Source organism: Mauremys mutica, chromosome 2 (assembly GCF_020497125.1).
Source record: "Mauremys mutica isolate MM-2020 ecotype Southern chromosome 2, ASM2049712v1, whole genome shotgun sequence".
In the NCBI taxonomy this organism is placed as follows: Eukaryota; Metazoa; Chordata; order Testudines; family Geoemydidae; genus Mauremys; species Mauremys mutica.
In genome coordinates, this window is record NC_059073.1 from 163,284,059 (window position 1) to 163,304,286 (window position 20,228).

Sequence of the window (20,228 nt, forward strand, 5' to 3'; positions counted from 1 at the left end):
CCCCTCTCTACTTAAGTAGTGAAACAATTATGATCCAATGCAAATTATGCACTGAGCACACAATTTTTTCCCTGGGGAGAAGATGAGACAAAGAATAAACCATATATGACAGGATTAATCATGCCAGTTAACTGGAAAGTTCCCAGATACTATAATGATATGGTCAGTACAAGACCATATACAGAGTACATGATCACCTGCTGTTCTGATACATCTCGATAAAAATCTAGGCAATAATTGCACACTGTTACCAAAATTGAATAGTTTCAGATTTAACTTTTACAAGTTTAAAATACAGCAGACCTGACCTAACTTGCAATGCTGCCTGCTTCTTACTTACAATGTCACCTGAAAGAGAGAACAAGTGTTCACATGGCACTTTTGTAGCCAGCATTGCAAGGTATTTACATGCCAGATATGCTAAACATTCATATGCCCCTTCATGCTTCAGCCACCATTCCAGAGGACGTGCTTCCATGCTGATGATGCTCGTTTAAAAAAAAAGCGTTAAATTTGTGACTGAACTCTGGTTTCTCCAGCTTTGTTTTACCTGCATTCTGCTATATATTTCACGTTATAACAGTCTTGAATGATAACCCAGCACATTGTTCATTTTAAGAATGCTCTCACTGCAGATTTGACAAAATACAAAGAAGGTACAATGTGAAATTTCTAAAGATAGCTACAGCACTTGACCCAAGGTTTAAGAATCTGAAGTGCCGTCCAAAATCTGAGAGGGACAAGGTGTGAAGCATGCTTTCAGAAGTCTAAAAGAGCAAGTGTCAGAGGGGTAGCCGTGTTAGTCTGGTTCTGTAGAAGCAGCAAAGAATCCTGTGGCACCTTATAGACTAACAGACGTTTTGCAGCATGAGCTTTCGTGGGTGAATACCCACTTCTTCGGATGCAAGTCACTCTGATACTCTGATACGGAAACTACAGAATCCGAACCACCAAAAAGGAAAATCAACCTTCTCTTGGTGGCATCTGACTTAGATGATGAAAATGAACATGCGCCTGCTTTGGATCGTTAACAAGCAGAACCTGTCATCAGCATGGAAGCATGTCCTCTGGAATGGTGGTCGAAGCATAAAGTGGCATATGACTGTTTAGCCTATCTGGCACATAAATATGTTGTGACACCGGCTACAACAGCGCCATGGGAACGCCTGTTCTCACTTTCAGGTGACATTGTAAACAAGAAGCGGGCAGCACTATCTCTCACAAACGTAAACAAACTTGTTTGTCTGAGTGATTGACTGACCAAGAAGAAGGACGGAGTAGATTTGTAGGCTCTAAAGTTTTACATTGTTTGATTTTTGAGTGCAGTTTTTCTTGTACATAATCCTACAAATGAAAGTTGGGCTTACATGATAAAGAGATTGCACTACAGTACTTGTGTTAGGTGAATTGAAATACTATTTATTTTGTTTTTTTACAGTGTAAATATTAGTAATCAAAAATAAATATAAAGTGAGCACTGTACACTCTGTATTCTGTGTTTTAAGTGAAATATATTTGAATGTAGAAAATATCCACAAATATTTAAATAAATGGTATTCTATTACTGTTTAACAGAGCAATTAATTGCAATTAGTTGTTTTAAACACACGATTAATCATGATTAATTTTTTTTAAATTAACACTCGACAGCCCTAGTTTTTAATGTTCTTATTTCCCATCCCACAGGATGTCCGGTAGGAATACTGAAAGATTAAAAAAATTATACAATAGTGGGAAATAAACTCATCTATCTCAGTAGGCAAGCTCCAGTACTAATGATTGTTTGGTGTGATGTTAGAGTGCATGCTAGAGTATCACATGGAGGCAAGTGGGGGACTGTGGAACAGTTGCTCTTTAGAAACCCAGAGAAGAAAGAATAGTTAGTTAAAAGTGAACTGAAATGCTTTTTACAGAAATAATGAAAAAATTGATTCCAAATTATTTTTACAATTATTGTTCAGTCAACACATAGACTGAATAACCACAACTAAGAGCAAATTTTTAAAAATGGATGTCTGGAATTACACTAGACTTCTGAATTTGTTTTCAAACATCTAATAAAGTGACCTGATTTTCATTTTTGGCCAATTACTTTAATATACAATTGCTGAAATCAACCCCTGCACTTTCCTGCCAAGACCTGAGGAGTCTGTTCCTATCCCACTTACAATTAATAATTTCATTCACACCTAATGGAGTGTAAAGAACACAGTTTCCTGCACAGTTTAGGTGTTAACTGCGGTTACCAGATATTATAGGAGAGAGACACCCAAGGACTGAAACTTAAACCCTGACAGGTAAAAAGTATTTCCATTCCCCTTAACACATACTTATGTACATATTTTTAGGTCTAGATGTATGTTTTGCAATTGATTTGGGATCGCTCCCACTTTTTACTCTACTTTTAAGGGAACTAAATTGTTAATATATAGAAACTGTGGTTCTTTGAGATGTGTGGTGCACAATTATATTCCATTTCAGGTGTGTTTGTCCAGTGCACTTGAGCCAGACACTTTTGGTCAGCAGTATCCATCAGGGGAGTTCATGAACTTTATGTGCTCTCAGTGCCTCCAGTGAAGGGCATAAAGGATAGGGCCACCTTCCCCTACCCCGTTTTCTCTATTTCCTTCATACCAGAATCCTAGTTGATATCAGACTCAGAGTAGCAGGGATGGAGGGTGGGTCATGGAATATATATGTACATGGTACATCTTGAAGAACCAGTTATTGTAGAGGTAAGTAATCGTTTATTCAAGTGGTTGCATATATAAATATTCCAAGTTAGGCGATTCTCAAACAGGGCTGTCCATTGGTGGTGCAAATTCAGCTAGTGCATGCAAAGAACTCTGGCAAGCTCAGTCATGTGTGCAGGATATCATGTGTCCCAGCAGCTTGAGACAGAATCTTGCTGTTGTTCTCGAGAGAGACCATAGACTGGTGCACAGGGTTAAAATAGACTGGAACATTCCCAGAGGTAGATATGTGACTGCACATGTTGAGCCAAAAATGGCCTCAATAAACTCAATTCTCTAAATCAGACACATTGTCAATTTGTCCATGTTTATTTTCCAGACTCTCCAAGTAGTGCTTGGATCTGATGGATGCCATCTGTGACTTTTTGCCTGTAATGACAACAGATTTGTCAATTGTCCAGATACAGGAATACCTGGATACCCTTAGCTAAGCCACTGCCATAAACTTTATTAAAAGCTTCTGGGGGTTGATGAGAGGCTGAACAGAAGTACTGTATATGGATAGTGGCGATCCCCATACCGAAAAACTAGGATATATCCTGTGGCTGGGGTGGATAGACACACGAAAACAGGCATCCTGCAGATCAAGAGCAACACACCAGTCGTTCAAACCGAGAGAAGGAATACTGTCTTGAACACCATCATTTTGATTAAGGTGTTCAGGTCTCTTAGGTCTAGGACAGGCCTTAGAATTTTTCTTTTTAGGGATAAGAAAATAGGAATAAGAAACACTTCTCCTATGCTGTGGAAATATCTGCTCTATAACTCCAAGATCGAGAAGAGATTGTACAATCTCATGAGAAGGGTCCCTGAACAGGGAGTGGGAAGGTGAACGGGGGACTGAAAGGGAATGGTTAATCCCAAATTCCACAATGTCTAGAACCCAATAATCTAAGGTTATGGCATTTCAGACACCGTGGAAGTGGTACAACTAATTCCCAACGGGATGGACAGGTTGGGAAGATCGGGTACAACGTGAATTCTGCTCCTGAGTAAACAGTTAAACCTGCTGCTTTGAGGTTTGCAAATGCTGATGAGAGGTCAAGTGTGGCAGAAGCCTAGGAAATTTGTCTTTGCCTAGCTAGATCACATTGTCTAGGTGGAAGAGAGACTGGTTGATAAGGCTGGGCCTGTAATGCCTCCTATTGGGAGCAAGCATGTGACTTCTAATTGATCTCTAGGCCTTATCTATTTTATCCCTAAAGAGACTGCACCTTTCAAAGGGAAGGCCCTCAATTGTTTGTACTTCCTTAGGGAAAACGGAAGCATGAAGCTATGAGGACCTTCTCCTCACTATGGCCATTGTCACAGATGGTGAGGCTGTGTCTGTCATGTCCAGACCACCAGAAGTGATGTTCCGGCTATGAGCTGGCCCTTGGTTATGACAGACCTGAATTCCAGCTGAGATCACTGGGCATTTTGTCCGTAAATACTGTAAGGGAGTCCTAATTAATAAACTTATATTTGGAGAGATCCGCTTGGTAATTTGTGATTCTCATCTGTAAGATCACTGTGGTGTAGCTTTTTCTGCCTTGCTAGTCAAGCTTTTTAGGTTCCTTGTCCCTAAGGTTGGACTTCTGTTGTCCTGGCCTGGACCTCTCATTTACAGCCACCACTACAAACAATCCTTGCATGGAGTAAGAATTGTTTGAAATCCTGTATTGGAACCTGATAATGTTGATCAGCTTTTTTACATGTGGGTAGTACGGAGGCTGTGGTCCAGGCCTGACATGAATGGGCTGAAAGGGTGTACCAGATTTCAAGCTACCCTTTTCCCCCACACTGAGGTATAAGCCTCCACTCTAGGCTTCAGAGCCCAAACTTCAACATGAGCTGCAACTTCAAATCACTGTCTACACAGCTATTTTTCAAGTGCTAGCTGAGCTCCACTAGACCAAGTCTGTTGACCTGGGCTGGAAGGCTTGCTCCTGAGGGCTGTGTAGATATACCCTTATGGGGTTTAAGTGATGGCCCTGGAGACTGTAACTGGTGCCTCCATTCTGGTCGACTCCCAGTGCTTTCGCCCTCTTTCAGAGGAAGAGGTATTCAGCACCAGAGTGTCTATCAGGGGTGAAAGTAAAATACAGCTCTTACCGGTACAGGTCCCACTCTGCCCCCCTACCCCGGAGGGGGCAGGGCCTCAGATGGAAGGGACGGGTCCAGGGGTGGAAGTAAGTTACATTTCTTACCCGTACAGTCCAAACACAAGCAACCCACCTCTCCAACATACTTCATGGATCCCTCCCATTGCATGACTTAGATATAGAAAATAAAGCTACTACTACTACTACCACCACCAGTACTGTCTGTAATAAACCTTTACTATTGGAATAAGCCTGAAAAATTGAAAACTCACTGTCACATTTTTCTCCTTGTCCTCCCTCCTCCTCCAGCCAGGCTGCCCGACCCGGCTTGGCTCCTTGTTCCCCTGATCTCCGCACTCAGCAGCAGTTGAAGGGGCTCCCCTCTAGCTTGTAGCAGGGAGCTGGGGGACTGGCTGAGGGAGAAGCCTCCCCAGGTAGCCTGCTGCCTGCATAGGAACAGTTTAAACTTAGCTGGTCACCCCACGGTCTGAACGGCGGGATTAGGGCCTATTTCTGACGTCCTTGTTAATTTCACTCACGGTTGTTGGGGGAGACGGGGGACAGTGAGATCAAGGCAGGGGCAGAATACAATAGCCATTTGGCTGCAGAGCTTAAATCCAGAGCTACTAAAAGCCAGTGGAAGGGGAAAACTCACTGTCACATCGATTTCTCTCCTCCCTCCTCCTAAAGCCAGGCTGCCAACTGGGTTTGGCTCAGTGCTTCCTCCAACCCCCGCACTCAGCAGGGGCTGAAGCATCTCCCCTCTAGCTTATGGCAGGGAGCAGGGGGGGACTGGCTGAGGGAGAAGCCTCCCCAGGACACCTGCTGCCTGCATAAGAACAGTTTAAACTTAGCTGTTCACCTGGGACCTGAACCACAGGATTCCGAGCTATTTCTGACATCCTTGTTCATTTCACTCAGGGTTGTTGGGGGGAAATATACAAGATACTTAGAGAAAGTTCAGCCTTCACACTCTGCAGGACACCTACAAAACAAAAAGAGATTTGAGCCCCTACGTCCTAAGGACATTTCAGGTGTTTAATTCAATATATAAAGAGGGTGGAATGAAAACTACTATTTCTTTCAAAGGAGGCACATTAATTTCCTGAATATTGTTTTTCCCTCCAATCCCTTTGTGGTTTTGTTTATCGGGCTATTTGCTTTCCCTGTGAATCTTTAGTTGTTTTACCAAAATTGTTTTGCCCAAAATAAACCCCAATCAGCAGAACACATCTTCCCACCATGTTCTCCATGTGTTTCTTTTTGTTTTGTTTTTTTTGTTTGTTTTGTTTTAAACAGTAACATTTCAAAGAGGATCTGCAAGCAGTTTGGACATCACAGCCATGATCCTCTGCTGGGGAGAGAATGGGATAGATTTGAACTTGGAAATGGTTCCTGATTTTGATTGTATTTTTTGTGTATTATATTATTGAAGATCGCCTCATCCAGGGGGCAGAAAAGAACTGCCCGGGCTTTGGTCACCCCTCCCCCACCCAACACCCCTGAGTGAAATTAACAAGGATGCCAGAAATAGCTCTGAATCCCACCATTCAGACCCTGGAGTGAACAGCTAAGTTTAAACTGTTCCTATGCAGGCATCAGGCTACCTGGGGAGGCTTCTCCCTCAGCCAGTCCCCCTGCTTCCTGCTACAAGCTAGAGGGGAGCCCTGCAGCCCCTGCTGAGTGTGGGGGCCAGGGGAACACGGAGCCTAGCCACTTCGGGCAGCCTGGCTGGAGGAGGAGAGGGAGAGAAATAACAAACAAATGTGACAGTGAGTTTTCCCTTTCCAAGCTTTTATTAGCTTTGCGTTTGAACTTTTTGTTATGCAGCCAAAGGGATGAAAGAAAGTAAGCCAGTACTGAATGCTCCACTTATTTGCCGGCACGCTGCTGCACCTTTTTTTTTTAAACCAGTACTCCCTACCGGCTTACTTTCACCTCTGGTGTCTACCAAATATAGAGTGGCTGCCAGAACACTCCTTATAGAAAGATAGTCAGGGACACTTGGTACCAGAGGCCAGGAGCATGGATTCTTCCATGAGTTACATTCTCAGCCAGTTCTCTCTAGATTTCTTTGTTCTTCTGGAGAAGGAGCTACATAGGTGAACCTCTCTGGAATGCGGCCTTCTAAACAAAACAGGAACCACTGTACATCCATCATTTAGTGGCATGACAGCCTGAGAGAACAGATGTTATTTAAAACCTGGGGATTTTCTGACTGACAACTTCAGCAGCAGCAGTAGTAGTAGTACAGGAGTAACACCCAAAGAAATAGAGAAGAGACTTATCTCAACAACTCAGAGAGAAAAGGAAACACGATTTTAAAAAAACCTGTCACTAACTACTATGTAAAGTAAGCTAACTATATACAAGAGTGCTAATAACTACTGAATGACAGTAAACTGCAGATGGTGAGAAGAAACTGAGAAGGCTCAGGGTGGCCCCATCCTTCAGCTGGAGGCACAAGGACACTCAAGGCACAGGAATCACCACAGTGGGTACTGCTGACCAATTATCTCTGACTCGAATGCACTGGATGCACACACACCCTAACTGGAATACATATGTGCACAAGCATTCAAACGTTCTCTTCACCTTTCATAACTGTGTTTAAATGCCCTCTGCCTTCTTTAGAGGTAAGTGCTGTATTGTCCATACTTCCACATTTTAAGTAACAGTTATTAACAGAGCCCCAAGTAAAATTAAATTAATTGGCCTTTTGATTTTTGCAAATTTATGGATTTCTCTTAGAATGCCACAGTTGTGCCCCAGAATCAAGGTGGATTTTCTGTTGCAACTACATATAGCCTTTAGCAAACAGCAGCACCAAATTTAGTGTAACCAGAGGATACACTATATTTATATACACATTTATTTGCGCAACTATATAGTTTAACTTCTTTATTCAGATTCCTAATTTTTATTATACTAGAAAATGATGAATGATGCATTTCTTATTTACCAGATGAATAATAATTTAGTTGTGATTTATGTCAAGGTCTGTTTGGATGGACATTCAAATTCAATTAAAATACACAAAAACAGCATTTTAATTTTTTTATTAAATAAAACTACATTAAAAATGCTGGATACGTAAGAAAAAAAGTTAGACAAAGTTTATGAAAACTTTTTTTGCATTTAAAAATAACTGATTTATTAAATAAAGGAAATATCTGTAGTTAATTAATTTAACTGATTGTTTCTGGTCACCATGTGCTACAAGTTTTTAGCACTAGCACATCTCATCTTCTTACACCCGGTGTTTATTCAGAGATTGCAAAACAAGCATCCCTACTTTTTTAACTCCCAATTGTTTTCTCAACTAGCTGTTGAACTGAACTAGTTGAAGAAAATGAAATGAAGAAAATATTCTCTCTGCACATACAGAAGAGTTTACTGCTATCAAAAGCTGGTCCCATTTCAATAAATTGCTTAGGTTAGCGACTTCCACCAGCTCAGTAGTCTGACTTTTCTTAAAACTTGACAGCAAACATGTACTTTAATTTTTTTTTGTATTTAACTTATTATAATTTATTAAAATAATTTAAGGCCTTAGCATAGGTTGTCCTAATGTCAAATTTATTTAAAAAAATAAAACTATTTAAATTAACACTGATTTTTTTAAAATAATTTTTATCCACCTCATTTTTTAAGGCTTAAGAGGAAAGCCTTGCAAGCTAGAAATATAACCAAGAAGCAGGTATAACCAATGCAGTAACATATGTCAGAGTCTACCAACCAGTCTGAAACAGTAACTTTGAAAGATGCTAAATGCTCCACTCATCTGTTTGGTGTTAACCCCAAACTGTCAACATTATCTATATATTTTCTGATCATGTCAGTAGTAGCATCGGTCTAATATGCTTTTATGTTATTATGGTTGCTATGACAGATTTTGGGGTGGGTTACAAGGTGATAGCTAGTTGGTATAAAGGGCTCCTGGAATGGAGAATAAAATACTCTTTCCCTAGTTGGCTGGGGATAGAGGCAACTGAATCCAGAGGGTGGGGGGGAGGGAAAGAGATGGATCACCTGTCCTCCAGCAGCAAGAGCCAAACTGCCTCCTGGATAACAAAAAACTCCCAACTATTCAAACCACCAGCTTCCCTCCCCACCCCAGACAGTTCCTAGGATGCAGGGACTCAGTTTTTAAAAAAAAAAAGTCTCTTTACGCAGCACATTTAAAACTTAGAATTTGGGAGCAGCATAAAGTGCAATAGAACCTCAGAGTTAGAGACATCTCAGGAATGGAAGTTGTTTGTAACTCTGAAGTGTTTGTAACTGAACAAAATGGGATCTGCAACCTTTGGCACGCAGCCTGTCAGGTTTGTTTACCTGCAGTGTCTGCAGATTTGGCCGATCACAGCTCCCACTGGCCGCGATTCGCCGTACCCGGACAATGGGGGCTGCGGGAAGTGGCAGCCAGCACCTCCGTTGGCCCGGGCTGCTTGCCGCAGCCCCCATTGGCCTGGAATGGCGAACCACAGCAAGTGGGAGCTGCGATGGGCCGAACCTGAAGACGATGCAGGTAAACAAACCGGCCCAGCCTGTCAGCGGATTTCCCTGACGGGCCGTGTGCCAAAGGTTGCCGATCCCTGTTACAGTTCTTTCAAAAGTATACAACTGAACATTGACTTAACACAGCTTTGAAACTTTAGTACACAGAAGTATTTTTTTAGTAGTTTACAGTTAACATAGTACTGTACTGTAATTTACTTTTTTTTTTTTTGGTCTCTGCTGCTGCCTGATTGTGTACTTCTGGCTCCAAATGAGATGTGTGGCTGGCTGGTCAGTTCATAACTCTGGTGTTTGTAACTCTGAGGTTCTACTGTAAACTGAATCAACATAAATAATACAAGGAATATTGTACTGATTAGACAGGCAATGAGAGGGCAATGCAGAATGATTGAGGCCTAATGTGCCACATAGATCAGGGGCCTTACTTATTTGACACCTTGCCCAATGTTAGTTTTCTTGCTACCCAGTAGAACAGAACATGCATCCCATCAGAAACTGCATAGAGATAAGGTCAGCTCTTGAGTCTAAGGGTTTTAAAAATTAACTAAATTGCTTAACTTCAATTTTCGTTAGCTGAATCTAACACGATAAACAATTATTTGTGGTAGCTACTCAACCTTGACTGAGGTGGCGGTAGAATGGATGGAGAATATTAGCGTGTTGCTAGGAAGAAGTTAGTAAGGCCTGGTCTACACTATGCGTTTATACCGAAGTTAGCAGAGTTAAACCGATTTAACCCTGCACCAGTCCACACAACGAAGCCCTTTATATCGATATAAAGGGCTCTTAAAACCGATTTCTGTACTCCTCCCCGACGAGAGGAGTAACGCTGAAATCGGCATTGCCATGTTGGATTAGGGTTAGTGTGGCCGCAAATCGACGGTATTGGCCTCCGGGCGGTATCCCACAATGCACCATTGTGACTGCTCTGGAAAGCCATCTGAACTCTGATGCACTGGCCAGGTAGACAGGAAAAGCCCCGCGAACTTTTGAATTTCATTTCCTGTTTGGCCAGCGTGGAGAGCTCACCAGCACAGGTGATCTCGCAGAGCTCATCAGCACAGGTAACAATGCAGTCTCCTGAGAATCAAAAAAGAGCTCCAGCATGGACTGCACGGGAGGTACTGGATCTGATCACTGTATGGGAAGAGGATTCCGTGCTAACAGAACTCAGTTCCAAAAGACGAAATGAAAAAACATTTGAAAAAATTTCCAAAGCCATGATGCAGAGAGGCCACACCAGGGACTCAGTACAGTGCCGTGTGAAAGTTAAGGAGCTCAGACAAGCCTAGCAGAAAACCAAAGCAGCAAACGGAAGGTCCAGGGCAGGGCCAAAAACATGCTGCTTCTACGCTGAGCTGCATGCAATTCTAGGGGGGTCCGCCACCGCTACCCCACCCCTGTCCGTGGATTCCGAGGTGGGGGTGGTAATCTCAGCCATGGCTGAGGATTCTGCGGACAGGGAAGATGAGGAGGAGGAAGAGGAGGACGAGCTTGCAGAGAGCACACAGCACTCCGTTCTCCCCAACAGCCAGGAGCTTTTTCTCACCCTGACGGAATTACCCTCCCAGTCGTCCCAAGCCACTATCCCACACAATGAAGCCATGGAAGGGACCTCTGGGGAGTGTACCTTTGTAAATATAAAACATGGTTTAAAAGCAAGCGGCTTTTAATGATTAATTTGCCCTGAGGACTTGGGATGCATTCACGGCCAGTACAGTACTGGAAAAGTCTGTTAACATGTCTGGGGATGGAGCGGAAATCCTCCAAGGACATCTCCATGAAGCTCTCCTGGAGGTACTCCAAAAGCCTTTGCAGAAGGATTCTGGGCAGGGCAGCCTTATTCCGTCCTCCATGGTAGGACACTTGACCACACCATGCATGTAGCAAGTAATCTGGTATCATTGCATGACAAAGCCTAGCTGCGTATGGTCCTGGTGTTTGCTGGCATTGAAGCAACATCCGTTCTTTATCTCGCTGTGTTATCCTCAGGAGAGTGATATCGTTCATGGTAACCTGGTTGAAATTCAGGAATTTAATTAAGGGGACAGAGGTGGCCATTCCTACTGGGCGGTTTGCCTGTTGCTTAAAAGAAATCCTTCCTTGCAGGTAGCCAAGCAGGGGGAAGAGGGGCGGGTGATTGGCGCTGAGCTTTTTCGCGTTTGGCAAGCAGGGATCTTCCCTGCTACCAGCCGTGTGTGCGCGTGTGTGTGTGTGTGTGTAGCAGTGATCTTCCATGATACCAGCCACACGGTGGGAGGCGGGGTAAAGCGATCATCCCAGAGAATTGGATTGGGGGGGTGGTTTCTGCTGCTGCATGTTAGCAGGAAAGAAGCAGCACTTAACGGGCTTTGCTTGCTATTTGGTAAAGGAGGGCGCTGGATATATGAAGGCTGCAGAAGACAATGGCTTACCATGGCTGCATGCAAGCCGAATTCTGCTGCCCGGACCTGCGTCTGTGAGATCTCTAACACCAGAGCCGCAGGCACTCAATATTAAGATGCAAAATGCAACCTTGTAGTCAAATCACATGTGCTATGTAAGGTGAATAGTGTTGTTCACCGTGAAAGAGTATAAGCATTGTTCTGTAAAATGTATCTTTTTAAATACTTCTCTCCCTTTTTTCCCTCCCTCATGCAGCTGCAAATTTTTCAAGCCTCCCTACTCCATCCTGAAGGCTATCTCAGATAAGGCGGCGGAAAAAAAAAGACGCGAGACAAAATGTTCTCGGAAATCATGGAAGTGACCTGCAATGAAAGAGCTCATCTGAATGAGTGGAAGGACGTGGTATCAAATTACAGGAAAGATGCCAGTGAACGTGAGGACAGGAGGGACGCTTGAGATGAGAGGTGGCGGCAGGAAGATCAGCGGTGGCGGGATGCAACTCTGGGGCTGCAGCATGATCAAACTGACATGCTCCGGTGTCTGGTGGAGCTTCAGGAACAGCAGCAGGATCACAGAGTGCCGCTGCAGCCCCTGTATAACCACCCTCACCCCCTCACCATGTTCCACATCCTCCTCACCCAGACGTGTAAGAACGCGTGGGGGGAGGCTCCGTGCACCCGCCCACTCCACCCCCGTGGACAGCCCAACCAAAAGGCTGTCATTACTTGGAAATATTTGTAGTGGCCTTTTCCTTCCCTCCTATCCTCCTCCCAAACCACACCCGGGCTACCTTGTCAGTTCTCTCCCTCTTTTTATAATCAATTAATAAAGAATACATGATTTTTAAACGATAGTGACTTTATTTCCTTAAGCAAGCTGTAATCGAAGGGGGAGGGTGGGTTGTTTACAGGGAATGAGTCAATCAAGGAGGGGGGGTTCATCAAGGGGAAACAAACACAGCAGTCACACCGTACCCTGGCCAATGATGAAACTCGTTTTCAAAGCTTCTCTGATGCGCACTGCTTCCTGGGGTGCTCTTCTAATCACCCTGGTGTCTGGCTGCGCGTAATCAGCGGCCAGGTGATTTGCCTCAGCCTCCCACCCCGCCATAAAGGTCTCCCCCATACTCTCACAGAGATTGTGGAGCACACAGCAAGCAGCAATAACAAAGGGGACATTGGTTTGGCTGAGGTCTGATCGAGTCAGTAATGTGCGCCAGCGCGCCTTTAAACGGCCAAATGCGCATTCTACCACCATTCTGCACTTGCTCAGCCTGTAGTTGAACAACTCCTGACTACTGTCCAGGCTGCCTATGTATGGCTTCATGAGCCATGGCATCAAGGGGTAGGCGGGGTCCCCCAGGATAACTACAAGCATTTCAACATCCCCAACTGTTATCTTCTGGTCTGGGAAGTAATTCCCTTGCTGCAGCCGTTTAAACAGAGTAGTGTTCCTGAAGACACGAGCGTCATGAACCCTTCCTGGCCATCCCATGTGGATGTTGGTGAAACGTCCCTTGTGATCCACCTGTCTTAAGCTGAGGAGGGTCCATGCTTGGCGTGCTATGGCGTTTGCACAGTTCACCCAGGAAAAAAGGCGCGAAACGGTTGGCTGCTGCTGCTTTCACGGAGGGAGGGGTGAGGCTGTACCCAGAACCACCCGCGACAATGTTTTTTGCCCCATCAGGCACTGGGATCTCAACCCAGAATTCCAACGGCGGGGGAGACCGCGGGAATTATGGGATAGCTATGGGATAGCTACCCACAGTGCAACGCTCCGGAAATCGACACCAGCCTCGGTACATGGACGCACACTGCCGAATTAATGTGCATAGTGTGGCCGTGTGCACTCAACTTTATACAATCTGTTTTTAAAAAACGGTTTCTGTAAAATCGGTATAATCCCGTAGTGTAGACATACCCTAAGATACTAAGTCAATTCTGCAAAGTAATGTTCTTACAGATAGATACTTCAAAAGCAATTGAAAAAAGTTTGTCAACTGTAGATTACAGGTTTGGTTCACCTCATTTTAGCAGTCTAAAACTTCCAGATTCCTCAGAACTTTACTCCTGCTTAATACACTGTACCTGAAAATGAACTGTATGCATTAAGTTATTTAAACTCAGCTCACAGTCCATGAACTGGAATTGAGGGCATCAACCAAAAGATAATGAATATTCTTTCTTGGAAACTAGGTGGATGAAAAAAATCAGTATTATCTGCTACAAAGAAAATTTTTTGAAAAACCTATATTGTGATCTACTCAAAAGAGCTGCAGGTCAAACAAGAATAAGAGACACAGGCCAAAACTATCTACACAGATACACTTAGAAATTTAAAAAAAGCCAATCACTACTATAAATATCACAAATAAGAAAATAAGGAAACAAAGGTGTTGAAAAAGATAGAAAAGGTGTTATATACTTACTTGGTGTGAAAGCAAATCTGTGTTTACATAATTCACAGTATTCTTTTCTGCTGTGCTTCAGCCACTGAACTAAGCTGCAATAAAGAGAAACACGAACATAGAGCTAAAATGTGTCTACACTTAAAAATTTAAGATATCCAAGCAATTGATTTCCTGCCACTTGTGAAAAGTTCAAGTCTAAAAAAATTACAGTTGGAAAGCCAATACATGGATTTATTAATTTGTCAAATATATTAAGCCTGTTAAATCAATACAGATAGTTTGGACCACTATGAAAATGAATTGGTATGCAAGAATGGAAAAGAAGAGCGGGCTACCACTGGTAACTGTGACTCTTCAAAGAAATTGTTTGTACTACTGATGATGTGCCCTCTTTGGGTGTGCATTAACTCAAATCTTATAGACACTACTATCCAAAAGGCTAACACACACAGGGCACATGCACCTCTATTAATGTGGACCTGTAATTTTTTTTCTCCCGCCCTCTCTCCTCTCTGGGGATTGTTTGAACAAAGTACACCTGTATATCTAAGGTTGAAATAGTAAGCGATTTTGTAATTAACCACTATCATAATCCAGTCACACTTGGGGGCAGCTTTAACTTTGGCATTTTCATGATTAACTGTGCAACCATAATATTGCATTAATATAGGATTTTTAAAAGTTTAAATATAATATTTACCCTTGGGCGTTAGACCTTTACACTCTAATTCATATCTATAAAGGTGCAGAAAGATATACTAATAATTTAGTAAGTTTAGTCAGCTGTCTTCCTGATGCGCACAGTTTATAAAAGACTACCAGTCAAATACTACTGTATTCGTGCACCTACATGTTGTATGAATGACTGTTACAACATGTAGGTGCACATACTTTCGTTTTCACGTGCTCTTTACGCTACAGAGACAGAAAGCAGATAATGCAAGCTAACCTGTAAGAACCATCCAAAAGTTTACATTTAAATATAATTTTTCCACAAACTAAATTTCTGTTTACAAAGTAGTTCTTTTGAAGACCTAACAAGTATCCCTTTTAGAAAACATTTGTGTTCTGTTTAAAAAATTAAAACTTACCATTCTTGATGAATAAATTTAATACTGCCAGTACACACGCACGGATGATAGAGGGGTTTCTCGGGTGTTCCTTCCGACCGACACACCCTACATATGTCTGCTGGCCAAAACAAGAAACTTATCATCATTTTGCTTAAAGTTTCTCACACATTTAATATCAAAATAAATTAAGAATAAAAAATAATGGAAAATATAGCATTATGGTCAAGGATCATACCACAGAGCAAAATAAAACCAGACTGATTTAAAATGAAATAAACTGAAAAATACACAAGACATATTTTGAACTTAATTGGAGAAATAAAGATTCTATGAGCTCAAGCAAAGCAGAACAGAATTCTGCTTCTGCTTCCTGAACACCCTGCCACTGTAAAAAATTGATAAAAATCTCTACCACACAAAAACAACAGAATGAAAGGTTCTGGAATTAACAAGTATATACAAACACACAACTGCTGAGGACGCATGCATGAGCTCACTGGATGTAAAGATATTTGTACTGCTAAAACAGCAACACATAGGGGTCATCTGAGGACATAAGCTGATGCTCCCAGACAGCTGCCTCTCAACTTGGCATTGGAAGCTGAGAGTAGTTGTAGAAGTTTTATGCAAAATAAACAGAAGACAGGAAGGTCTGAGGTATAACCAAGGATGTGTCATTTGGTATACTAGCCCTGACCCTAGTAAATTATTGTTCTCAGCACTTTAGAGGAACTAAAAAAACAAATTAAAAAAAAAAAACCTCACTGCTTTAAAGTGACAAAAGCTGAAAGGTATACTTGATCAAGTGGTTGCAAGTTCTACCTAATTAGAAGCAATATAGGTTTCAGGAGCTACAGAAGAGCAGAATAAATTCTGCCTCTTGTTCCATAACCCTATCACCTGCTTTCTCCTGAATTAAAATAGCTGTGGGAGACTTTCTGAAGTGAAAAACATGTTATTTCTATTTATAAGAGCAGACACAAAGCCTATACCAACTCTAGATGCTCTTGACAATTAGCTAAACACAACCAATACAGATGGAACACTTAAGTAAATAAAATATTTAAGAGTCATTATCCTAGCCAAAAATCATCTGTATGAAAACATCAGCTCCATGCCTTGTGTTAAACATTTGTGTTGAAGAGTCAAGAAAGTGCCACATCTTATGTTCATATCTTTTTGTGCTCAGCTGGAACTCAAACGGTTAATGTTTTACTTTCTCTAAAAGTCAGAAACAATACATAGCTATTTTCATCCACAGACCTCAAAGTATGTACTGAACACCAGCCTCCATGTATGAGGCTAAGATAGTCCATCCCAAGTTCAGTTTTCAGAGATTGGCCATAAAAACTAAGTAATTCAGGAGATAAGAGGAGGAAGAATAAATTGGTACATTTGATTCAGATCTCTGGATCATTTACATGGATTGCAAAGTTAAAATTCAGAAAGCCCAGAAACATTTTGAATGCAGCATCAGTAATATTATTGATGTGGTCAGCACTGAATTTGCCTCAGTTAGTTTCATTACCTCATAAGACATAGTGATAAGACCTTTTTATTAACCTATCACTACTACCCAGGAGGATTATCACTATACACATGAAGTGTGGCTGACTCATCTATGGACAGCAGGAATGGATTGTGTTGCTCTTAGGTAGGTAAGTATAACTTTCTTATTGAGTGTTCTCAAAAGATGGTGTAGAACAATTGCTCCTCCTCCCTGTGGGCACCGCTGAGATGTTCTAGAGTAGGGGTGGGCAAACTTTTTGGCCGGAGGGCAACATCTAGGAATAGAAATTGTATGGCGGGCCATGAATACTCATAACATTGGGGTTGGGGTGCGGGGGGGGGGGTGAGGGCTCTGGTTGGGGGTGCAGGCTCCAAGGTGGGGCCATAAATTAAGAATTCAAGGTTTTAGGAAGAGGCTCCGGGCTGGAAGGAGGGCTGCGGACTTTGGCTGGAAGCGTGGGCTCTGGAATGGGGCTGGGGATGAGGGGTTTGGGGTGCAGGAGGGTGCTCCGGGCTGGGATCGAGGGGTTTGGAGGGCAGGAGGGGGATCAGAGCAGGGGCAGGGGGTTGAGAGAGGCTCAGGGGTGCAGTATAAGCCCAAGTCTGAGCCTAGGCTCAAGGCAAACACCCCTTGCGTCCACCCTGCAATTGTACTAACCTAGGGCTCAGACCCAGGGTCCCAGGACCCTGGAAGGTCTGAACCCGAACCAAGCTAGGGCCAAGGGTCAGAGTCCTACTGCTTTCCTATGTACATGTGGCCTTGGCTTGATTCGGGTTCCAGGTGTCCTCCAGATATATTGCACCGTTATTGATGGCAGAGTAATAACACTGCAGGTAGCCAGCACAGCTGGCAGAAAGCATCATTACTGCCTGCCCAATCATGGTCCCCATTCCTGCTCCTCCTGCAATGATGGCTCCAGCTTCTGCTCCTCCTTGCTGCTGTGCAGCGCTTGCCTGGAAGAGGTGGCAAAGTTGCCAGGCCAGAGGTGACTCCTGGCTGTCGGGATATTGGGGGGGGGGGGTCATCCCTCCCCAGGCCAGGCTGAGCTGGGAGCTCCACAGCATAGGGTTGCCAACCCTCCACTACTGTTCAGGAGTCTCCAGGAATTAAAGATGAATCTTTAAAGATTGTGTCATATGATGAATATGTCCAGGAATACATCAAACCAAAGTTGGCAATCCTATCCACAGGGCAGTGCTTGGTCCCCGCTCTGCTCTCTGACTCTTGCTTCCAGGCTCACCCTGTCTTCACTGAGACTGCATATGCAGGGGCACCTGGGTGCACGCACTGTCAGGGTGGTGAGAGGGAGCCAGCCCCAAAACCTCCCTGCAGCCTTCAGTGGGGACAGGGATAAGGGCTTGCCTGAGGGTGCTGGAGCACACTGAACCCAAGCCCTGGGTATGCACTTCACCACTGCGCAGCGTGGCTGGTGTGTGTGTGTTTTAATGGGTGGGATCTTTGGGAGGAGTGCAATGATCCCCCAAGCTGGGTCACTTGGGCAGGGACACACACACTGGTCAGAATGAAGCATGGAAGGAAGTAGCTACTTCTCTGGCCCTTGATGGGGGATTGCCAAAAAATGAAAACCTTCATTATTAAGCAGACTAGTGGGTCACCCATGTTGGCTGCTTCTGGAGACTTGTTAGAAAAGTGGGAGTAAGAAGCACCATCAGTTGAACACTGGAGGCTGCTTCTGCCCCAGTGTTCAGCTGAGCCAGGGTTAGAAAACTTTAAATGGGGTGGTGACAATGATGCAGTAAGAAGAACAGGAGTACTTGTGGCACCTTAAAGACTAACAAATTTATTTTAGCATGATCTTTCGTGAGCTGCAGCTCACTTCTTCGGATGCATAGAATAGAACACACAGACAGGAGATATTTATACATACAGAGAACATGAAAAGGTGGAAGTATGCATACCAACAGGAATAGTCTAATCAATTGAGATGAGCTATCATCAGCAGGAGGGAAAAAAAACTTTTTGAAGTGATAATTAAGATGGCCCATAGAAGGTGTGAGGAGAACTTAAGATAGGGAAATAGATTCAATTAGTGTAATGACCCAACCATTCCCAGTCTCTGTTTAGGCCACAGTTAATTGTATCTAGTTTGTATATTAATTCGAGTTCAGCAGTTTCTCTTTGGAGTCTGTTTTTGAAGTTTTTTTGTTGCAAAATTGCCAGCTTCAAGTCTGTCACTGAGTGGTTAGAGAGGTTGAAGTGTTCTCCCACTGGTTTTTGAATGTTATGATTCCTGATGTCAGATTTGTGTCCATTTATTCTTTTGCGTAGAGACTGTCCGGTTTGGCCAATGTACATGGCAGAAGGGCATTGCTGGCACATGATGGCATATATCACGTTAGTAAATGTGCAGGTGTACGAGCCCCTGATGGCGTGTCTGATGTGATTAGGTCCTATGATGGTGTCACTTGAATGGATATGTGGACAGAGCTGGCATCGGGCTTTGTTGCAAGGATAGGTTCCTGGGTTAGTGTTTATGTTGTATGGTGTGCGGGATATACACTGATGCAGTGTATATCCCACTAAGGGTATTCCTCCTGAAGAGCAAGTGATCTGCAACTTGCACAAGCACACTACTAGGGAGTCTCCACGGTTTTCAGTGGAGACTGATACAGTCAAGCCATTTCACAAAGCGATTCACTCCCCCTCTTCCCCCAACCACACATTTATTTTCCATCACATTGCACGGCAATCAAGACCACTTCCTCTCACAAGCACTGTTCCCCCTCCCCCCACAAAATGAGCCTTCCACCCCCAAGCACATAATACCATTTATGTCAATATCATTTGGTGGGAATAGTATCCAAGCCTATCCAGGAATGAAGACAGTACAGTTTTCCCACAGTGCACCACGTTCCTAGGGCTAAAACAGTGGTTCTCAAACTTTTGTTTTGGTGACAAAAATCAGTCCTGCTAGTGAAGGCAGGGGGCTGGACTTGATGACCTTTCAAGGTCCCTTCCAGTTCTGGGAGATTGGTATATCTTCAATTATTATAATTTAATTATTATTATAAGGTGACCCCTTTCACACACCAAACCTCTGAGTGCGACTCCCCTTATAATTAAAACCACATTTTTTATATTTAACACCATTATAAATGCTGGAGGCAAAGCAGATTTTCATAGAATGTCAGAGTTGGAAGGGATCTCAGGAAGTCATCTAGTCCAACCCCCTGCTCAAAGCAGGACCAATCCCCAGACAGATTTTTGCCCCAGATCCCTAAATGGCCCCCTCAAGGATTGAATTTACAACCCTGGGTTTAACAGGCCAATGCTCAAACCACTGAACTATCCCTCCCGCCCCCCCCATATAACCTTGGGATGGTGGCTGACAGTTCACGACCCCCCCCACATAACCTTGTGACCCCAAGCGGTCATGACCCCCCATTTGAGAACCCCTGAGCTAGAGTGTCAACACTGGGAGGAGTGGGCAACTAGATATTCTGGGATATGATTACTTTGACTCAGATCTGTGCA

The 20,228-nt window shown here is 43.4% G+C and overlaps 1 protein-coding gene across 3 annotated transcripts in view; it reads right to left on the minus strand.

The window, feature by feature from the left end:
- The window catches only part of MARCHF6 (membrane associated ring-CH-type finger 6), a 155,955-nt gene that overhangs the window by 125,709 nt on the left and 10,018 nt on the right, over positions 1–20,228 (minus strand). For 2 of the 3 annotated variants that reach the window (XM_045005037.1, XM_045005036.1), the window contains exons 2-3: positions 15,242–15,341; positions 14,169–14,242 (exon numbers count right to left, since the gene is read on the minus strand). In XM_045005037.1, the coding sequence (XP_044860972.1) occupies positions 14,169–14,242; positions 15,242–15,341 (174 nt within the window). The remainder of the gene's footprint in view (positions 1–14,168; positions 14,243–15,241; positions 15,342–20,228) is intronic. The other variant, XM_045005038.1, reaches the window with a different exon arrangement.